The sequence below is a fragment of the Mauremys mutica genome, chromosome 24 (assembly GCF_020497125.1).
Source record: "Mauremys mutica isolate MM-2020 ecotype Southern chromosome 24, ASM2049712v1, whole genome shotgun sequence".
NCBI lineage: Eukaryota > Metazoa > Chordata > Testudines > Geoemydidae > Mauremys > Mauremys mutica.
The window spans coordinates 1,923,185-1,932,062 of record NC_059095.1 but is presented as its reverse complement, the minus strand read 5'-3'; the positions used below and the strand labels follow the sequence as shown (position 1 = coordinate 1,932,062).

At 47.4% G+C, this 8,878-nt stretch overlaps 1 protein-coding gene across 4 annotated transcripts in view; it reads right to left on the bottom strand.

The window, feature by feature from the left end:
• Nucleotides 1–699: 699 nt before the first annotated feature.
• The window catches only part of KLHL26 (kelch like family member 26), a 30,960-nt gene continuing 22,781 nt past the window's right edge, over nt 700–8,878 (bottom strand). For all 4 annotated transcript variants that reach the window (XM_044999053.1, XM_044999056.1, XM_044999055.1 and 1 more), the window contains one exon: nt 700–6,412. In XM_044999053.1, coding sequence (XP_044854988.1) covers nt 4,831–6,412 — 1,582 coding nt within the window. In that variant the 3' untranslated portion in view covers nt 700–4,830. The remainder of the gene's footprint in view (nt 6,413–8,878) is intronic.

Below are 8,878 nucleotides of genomic sequence, written 5' to 3'. Positions count from 1 at the left end.
ATATCCAGCTGAAATACTGGGATGGGCCCCGCTCTTTTTAAATTGAGCTTTAGGTTGATTAAGCAATGCAATCCTTCCTCTTGCCCAGGGCCGGCTCCAGAGCCCAGCGGGGCAAGCTCCTGCCTGGGGCGGCCCTTTCCCGGGGGGGCGGCAGGCTGGGCCGGCGGACCTGCCGCAGTCATGCCTGCGGGAGGTCCACCGGAGCCCCGGGAGCAGCGGACCTGCCGCAGGCATGACTGCGGAGGGGACGCTCGGCCGGCGGCTCCAGTGGACCTCCCACAGGCATGACTGCGGACGGTTCGCTGGTCCCGCGGCTCGGCTGGACCTCCCGCAGGCATGACTGCGGCAGCTCAACCGGAGCTGCCGGACCTGCGAACCGCCCGCAGCTGCGGGAGGTCCAGCCGAGCCGCGCGACCAGTGGACCCTCTGCAGTCATGCCCGCGGGAGGTCCGCTGCTCCCGCGGCTCGGGGGCGCCTCCCGGGCATGACTGCTTGGGGCGGCCAAAAACCTAGAGCCGCCCCTGCTCTTGCCTTAAGGCACCTGCAGTGAAACCCTGTTGATTCACACTAATGATGGGTGGCCTACTGTAACTTATAGAAGTTGGTCACTGAAGAAGTCTGCTAACAAACGTGAGTTAAAAACACCAAGGTGCATCACAAAGTATACTTTGATCATTTATTCTGAAAAAATGAGTTAGATTTGAATCATTCATGTTTCATAAACTAGTGCTTTTCCTCAGTAGATCTCAAAGTGCTTTACAAAGGAGATCAGTATGATTACAAACAGAGTGTTGGTAATATGACATCTCATCAGGCAGCATCTCCCCACGATCTGCTGCTCAGCAGAGCAAGTGATACTAGGTCACCCTTGCTAGGACAGAGAGGGGTGTGGCTGGCAAGACGTTCTCAAGAAAGGCCCTGGGATTTGCTGACATTCAGGGGACACTGCAGGCTTGTTTGTTTCATTTGGCCTCTGAAGAGGGGTAGATGGATTGAGGTACTGGCCACTGGACAGGTGTGGGAGTGTTTGAATAAATGTGCTGTGGCTTGCTAAGAGGGCTGAGCCGAATGTATTGTATTTTGTCATTGTAAATCATTGGCAGGGTGCTTGGAACTAGCAGAAGAGCACTTTTATTCATTCCAAATCAAAAGAAAATAGTCCCTGCTATCAAAACTTTGAGGATTGGGGTGAGACGGCTGGGGTATACTTGTGAGCATCAGCCTCCCTGGGGAGTTATTAAGTGAGAATTAGCGAGGTTCTATTGTAGGGGGAAACTGAAGTAAGATTATGAAGCAGACAGAGCTTTGGGAAAGTATTAAATGACACCGCTGTGTTAAACTAACACTGCCAAGCACAGGACACTGCCAAGAGTTCCCATTTTTCTTTACAGTTTTAAGTATATTTTCAGGCCCATAAAATGACAGAGGCTATTATCCTGGTAGTGCCATGAGCCTGCACTGCACAAATACCTAGAACTAATGATGCTTTGCTTTTACCGCTCCCCATCTGTTCAAGTGTATTTAAAAATGTGCCAAATCAGGTTTATCCCTGTAATGTTTATTGCTGCTTTGAATCTAACAAAGGACTCAGAATGCAAGCAAACATTTGTTTGGCTTTGTTCATTCTTCCAGGGGAGAGGATCCCAGTCCAATTGCTGCTCATGCCGAGTGCAGCTCCCCCAGCTAAACGTGGCCAGTAAGGAGTTCTACAATAAAAACAAAAAGTGAAGCGAGTCCTTTCACACCCCTTCCCTCCCCAAAATGAATACTGGACAAATCTATCTGCGTATTTCTACTGAGCCCATCACTATGGTATCAAACAACAGACTGTCCTATACAACAGGCACAAAGCCAGTGAGGAGAGAAGGAGAAATCTGCACCCAAACAGGTCCATGCTACTTGTACATAGGTAGATGGTTTCCAAGCAAACTCAATCCCAGATGACAGACTCGTAACAGAAGAATGCATACGGGAAAGCTGAACCTTTTGCCCTCACTGGGTCCCTTTAAGACTCAAAGTTGTTGAATTGTGCATGAGAAACAAAGCAGCATTATTGTAATGGAGACCTGTGTTCATTCAAGTAGCTTCTATCCAGCAAAGAACCCAGTTTATTTTCAGGGTAACAGAGCTTATGTATATAACAGCTCAGAGCCATTACTATGTATCTTACTTGAGTAAAACAACTTTTATTACAGGTATGCAAGATACACATTTTCACAAGAGTTTAGCCACTTTCTTTTAGATTAAGAACAGCTAGAATTCTGAAAGTTAACATTATGAAAAATAATTTTATTTGTATATAGATCTATAAAAAGAACATTCCATTAATGCACAGATGGTGCATAGCACTGCTCTGCCAGCCGTCTCCAGCCAGAGAATCAGGAAACCCACCCTGGCACAGATTCCATGGGGGATTGGACGGGCAGTACGGTGACTGGGCTAGTTCAGTGGGTAAGTGTCAAGCTACAGTAAGTCTGCTTAATTAATGCCCACTTTGGAATGGCTTTTTATATCCCACTATCAAGGAAGCCACCCTTCCAAAGAGAAATTCCAACTGATATTTTTTCCATAAGGGTAATTTTAAAAGGACCCCAAGAATGTATTTTTCATAAATTTCTAACGTATATTCCTCTTCTCTTTCCCTGCAACAATTTAATCACCACCGTCAAAGCTTGAAATGAAAAAAATTAATTTTCCTTAGCACCAGGATCCTACCTCATCCTTCATGCAGACTCTCTGGTTTGTTTACCATAGGGTAGCTGTGAGCACTGAGAATATGCACCTTGCTTTGTTATCAGAGGGCTGCTCTTTGGCTCTGCATAGCTGGCGTAGAAAGAGTATTTATATGAAGGTTAGAAAAAAAATAGGGACGCGCCCTGAAGTGTTCCTCTGGGAGAAAACCCACGCAAAGTTACATGGACTTTGCAACTGGAAGTAAAAAAGCAGATTACATTTGGGGTTTACTAACTTCTGATAAACATGCAGAGGTAGAATACTTGAATAAAAGGGGCTCTGTTCTTTTGTTGCTTTAGTGCTTCTATTGACATTTCTTTCCTCTCAAATTTTGTCCATTCGTTGGCAAGCCACCTTTTTTGCAGCGTCTCTAGTACGTCTGCAGCAAACGGGGGCTTTATTTTTATTAATTCATCACTGGCAAAATACAGAATGAAGATGGAGAATTAAATTTCCACCAGGTCGTTTTAACGCAAGTCAGATTTGGGGCTTAGCTGGGTAACATGCATACTTACTGTATCACTCCTTCAAATACCTGAATTTGAGAGAAAGATATCTCAAAATGAATTTGAATTATGAAGCTCATGCTTTGTCACTTGGGCAGAAATAGGTCTGATCAGTGATACATTAGCAAAACAGACGTTTTATACTCCCTATAAAAGGTGACAGCTCAGCATTTATATAATGCCAGACCCTAACTATTTCTCAAAATTTTGCATACACCAAAAAAGAGAAAGATAAAGAAGCCCTTGGCACAGAATTCCTGATAAAAGGAGAGACTTCAATGCACCAACAGGTCAATTTCCTTAGAAAGCTGACCTGAAAAAAAAAACATATCTGAGAGGTAATAACCTTCTATGCGCAGAAAACACAAATCTATTTCACACACCACAAAGCTCTCTTCAAATGAATCTCTAGTTAAAGAATAAAACATTTGGGGGCAACAGAAATTTACATTTCACAGATTTCTGGTTTCTTAGGAGCAGACGGTTCTTATTCATAAATGGAGTAGTGGGGGAACCTTGTCGCAAAAGGCCAAGCACCACCTGGCTCTTTGGTAGTATTTAAAAAACCCAGTTTGGGTACATTTGCATAGGGGATGGGAGGGGAAATGCACTCACAGGGGAAGGAGATGTGACAGACACAGTCAATAGGGCCCTGGGGGCCTTCTGCCTATATCACCAGGGTGCAAACAGCTAACTGCTCCAAGGTTCTTATTGCCAGGGATGTCACACACGTTACTGGCAATTATAAAAATCAGGCATGTTTAGAATCAATTAGCAACGCATTCCAGCTCCTGGCGAGCTGCCAACCTGGCCCCTGAAGATTGCAAAGTTTGGGTGCCCCAAGGGAAGGGGGGTTTGTTGAGTAGGACAATACATGGTTATCTGGAGGAGTGGGAAGAGGAGCTTCATTAAACCGTCCCACTTGGTGAAGAGCAAAGAGAATCAACACAGACCTCAGTGGCCAGAGAGAACCTGTGTCCTATTAGACAAAAGGAAAGAAAAAAAATCACTTCTTGGGAAGCCAAGACCATGCGTCATAATCCAAGCACCTCATCTCGTCTAGTTCCCAGCATCCCCTTATTGCTTCTGGAGGTCAGTCTGTTAGAAAGAGTTTGGTTTTGTTTGTTAAAAACAACAAGATGACACAAATCGACACACCCCAGTGAGCTTCTGGAACTGTGAAACATTAATGAAATCAAATCGGAACTCATCTAAACATCCCACTGTACTTAACACACTCCTGAGCGGTCCCTGCCTGCAATCCATGACCTCCTTAAAAAGATGGGCAGTCAGAGACATGCATCCTCCCCCCAAAACAACAACAAAAGCCTTGTCTAGCTGTAGCATATGTTAAGTCTAACTGGTCGACAAGTGCTTCTGATGGAACATGCTGCCAGAATGCTACATAGGAGGAGGAGGAGGAGATTTCCTGGAGAAGGGAATGCAAGGCATTTTCCTCCTTCCTTCCCCCGCCCTTCCCCCCAAACAAACGAAACACACACCGTTATTTGCAAACAACAAAGAGACAACACACAGTCCTGAGACCATGCAACACAAGAGATGAGCTCACAGACAGCACAGTCGCACATGGTTATCTCTGGGTTGTTATTTGTGGTAGTATAACTGGAGCACATGCTATGCCAGCAAAAGACTCTGGGAAATGCAGGTCCCTTTCCCATTCATCCGTTTCCGTGTTATACACTTGCACGATGCTCGTTACATTGTTTAGGTGCCAGTTGTACCCTCCCACAATATAGATCTTCTTTTCTAACAAGCAACAACCAGCTTCTGACTGACCTGCCCGCATAGGGTTCACGGTTGTCCATTGGTCAGTTTCAGGCACATAGTATTCCACAGCCAATACATCAAAACAACGGTCAACATGGTCCATGCGCCCTCCTAGGGCATAAATCCTTGTATTTGCACTGACCATGGCATGCAGGACTCTGGGTTCATTCATTGGGGTTTTAAACTCCCATTGATCAACTGCCGGGTCATAACAATGCAGGGCTTTTTTGTCTTCCACAGATATTCCATATCCGCCCGATATGTACAGTTTGCCTCCCACTGTGGCCCCAGCATGCCCCCACGTCCTGCGTTTGAGGGAACACACGTAGGTCCACTCATTCTTTTTGGGACAGTACTTCTCTACGGAGGCCAGGCTCCCCGACCGGTTCCTCCCACCCGTGGCATACACCATGCCGTACAAGACGTTCAGCTGAAATTGTATCCTGCTCTCTTGCATGGCTTGGATGCGCAGCCACTGGTTCAAGTGGGGGTCATAGCGGTAGCAGATATCGACAGCTCCCTCCCCACTGCGGTACTGCAGATGCTGCCCCCCCACAACGTAGACAAAGTTGTCTAGCACAGCCACACAGGCATGGCTGCTGCCCACCTCCATCTCAGTGAGCTCCTTGAATTGACGCACGTTGGTGTCCGGCAAGTAATACACTTTGCCGCTCACAGTCCGGTCGTTGTCAGTGTACGGGGTGCCGCCAAAGGTGATGAGGGACAGGACGTCTGAGCGGATGGTGGTTCGAGGAGACTGCATCTCATGCTGGCGGAAGGGCAGGATCTGGTAGTTGAATGCCTCCAGCAAATACTGCCGGCACAAGACATCTTCCACCATGATGTCCAGGGTCTGCACGCTGTCCACCAGCTCGGACGATTTCATGAGCGGGAAGCGAATGTGGCAGAGCACCTGGCTGGCGTTGGCCCGACGGGACTGGTCATACTGCAGCCAGCGGATGGCAGCGTGGAAGAGGTCTATTTCACTGCAGCTCTTCAGTTTATTGCTCTGCAGGAAGAAGACAAGGCGCTCCAGGGGCAGGTGGAGAAAGTCCTCTTCCTCAGAAATCTGAAGAAAGTGCCTAAAGGTGAACGCGTCCACTGATTCCTTCAAGGATGCGAGACTGAAGGTGGTGGCCATCTGCCCGATATTAAGACAGGTTTCAACACTCATCGCAGACTTCAGGAACTCTTCACAGAGCTCCACCACAGGCACCATCTGGAGGAAGACTGCAGCTCCCAGCACATCCTGAATACAATCAAGATCGAGAGTCACTTCAGCGCTATAAGCAAAGTCTATTATGTGTTTCAGTCCTTTCGCGGATACCCCTTTCAGTTCAATCACATCTTGGTTGGTTTCTCTCATCCCTCCTGTGAACATTGCCCTGAAGGTCAAAAACACAAGAGACATTTTTGTTTCCAATCATGCGTAAAGTGATGCACTATCTACCTTAAGATTTTTTTGGGGGGAAGGGATTCGGGTGGGGGGCGGTAATCAAAGCACAGCATCTTGAAAGGCCTAACTGCAGAAGAGAGATGGGAGCACAAAATAACAGATACTAAACTTATGCATGGAACATACAACGAAGGTAAGAATCAAATATTCCAGCTATTAAAAAAAAAGTCTCAATCCTGCTCCTGCAAAAACAACCAGGGGTAACTGCACACCTACATTCCTGATTTGCAAGTGCAAATGGGGGTTTTGTGGATGCAATGGGAGTGCACAGATTTCTACAGGCACTGGTATTTGGAGGTTCAATGATGCTCTGGATTTACATGGAGCAGGGCGGTTCAGACAAGGATTTCAGTTTGGCCCACTGTATTGTGTGTGAACTTATTAATGGCTTTAAGATTCTGGACACATGGAGAACTTTGCAATTGGCTGCAAATCTCAATACAAGGATCTGACTTTTCTTGAGTGTAAAATTCCATTTGGTAATCATGATGAAGAACTGTGGAGAGCACGTTGCTGGCCTGTCACTGAGACATCCTGCTGGAAGCTAATGCCCAGCATGCTTTGGCCACATCCCTTATACACCCACTGCTCTAGGAGTGACAGGCATCAGTTGCTGAGTCTTACACTTCACAGAAATATCTGGACCAAGCCTATTAAAGGACTGTCAGTGTTTTTATTTGAGGAGGTTTAGAACTACTTAGCTACAAACATTTGCTGCAATTACGTACTTCCCTGCAAGCTACTGCTGTTTTTGAGGGCTATTCTCCACTCCCTATGAAACTGTGAGTTTGCAACATCTTCCAAAAGCTGCTGTTGTATTGCAGGAGGACGGCAGGGGTCTAGCAGGCAGTTAAAAACAATATCTAGTTACAGCACAGCTGTGAGCAAATCAGTTGACCAGGCCTTGCACAGATTAGGGCCTGGATCCCCTCGTCAGGAGGTTTCTAAATTCCACAGGCTGTACACGCTGAGCCAAGTGCTGCAGGTCTAGCTGTTCCAGGTAAGTGCTGCGTTTCCCAGCTTCACGCTCTGCGGCGTGACGGGGCTGTAGCCGCGTATCATTTATAAGTTTACGTTAAACGTAGGCACCATTTATGTTACTTCTGGGGAGCTTGAGTGCAAAGGTTTGTTTTGTGAACACATGCCTCAGCTAGTATTGCCAGAGGGGCGCGGGGAGCAAACGCCTCTCGCAAACAGGTTACTGGAGAAGCAACGAGGAGCCACTTTCGCCAAAACCAGGCTCAGGCTGCATAAAGGTTCAAAGGGTCTGCAATTTAAAAAGGGCTTTTAATAGATATGTGCTTCCCCCCACTTTAGGGCCTCCCACCCCCCAACTGGCCCCCTTTGCCTCTCTCTTCCAAGTTCCACCCTCCTGGATTTGTACATCACCATGGGGCTGCTGCAGGAAGCTGCAGAAATGCCAAGGAGCAGCCGCAATCGACACTGCAAGTTAAGCTCTCTCTGCGGCGCCTAGAAGAATCCTCACACTCCCTTGCACTTAGCTAGTGCGGGTAACAATCGCCGTGAAGACGGGGTGGCACGGCCTTCGGCACGAGTACGGAGCCAGGGTCCCTGGCAGGCTTGTACTGGGATGGCAAGCCTGTGCTGCCATGTCTTCCCTGCTCTGGTTCCCCCCACTATCCAGATGAAAGCTGGCATGGGCCGGCATACCCGCACTAGCTACACCTTCGCTTGCAGGGTACAGAGACCCTTCGAGACCCGGGAAGGGGAAAAGTGCCCCTCCCCAACCTCACAACTATCTGGCAGTTTGGAGGAGTTAGGCTTTTCATGGGGATTTTGTTTGACATGTTCTCCAGTGGCCTTTCCTTTGATTTAAAAGGTCTTAGCTAGGCGGTCACGGCTACCTAAATTGGGGCACCTTGGAGAGAAGGAAACTGATTTTGTACCTTCAAGGAGTTAGACACAGGAGTAAAAGAATGGCTTGGGGACTTCATCAGAGGAAGGGGAGTTGCAATTCCCCTCCCCAAACTGTGCCAAAAGGACTGGTGCAGTCCAGCGTGGGCACACAGACAGCTGAGCTGAGTGGGAAACGTGGGTATAAAATGGGCCTTCCATAGCTCAGTGACCAGTACTACTATTGACTGGTATTGTATGTCCATGCAACAGAAAGGAGCATTATATTACAATCCCTCCACATAACCATCTCCCAGAGTAGTTTGCTGCTCTCGGTCCACCTGGGATGCATCCGTATTTGGGGGGTAGAGAAGCTGAATGTGAAGAAGGAAGCAGGCAGGGGACTGGACTAGATGACCTCTCGAGGTCCTTTCCACTCCTATGATTCTGTGAAATAGTGAAATAATGCAATTCCTCTGACAGGTGTTATGGTTCTGAAATACAGGCTACAGAACAGTATGAAAGAGGCATTTATTGCTCT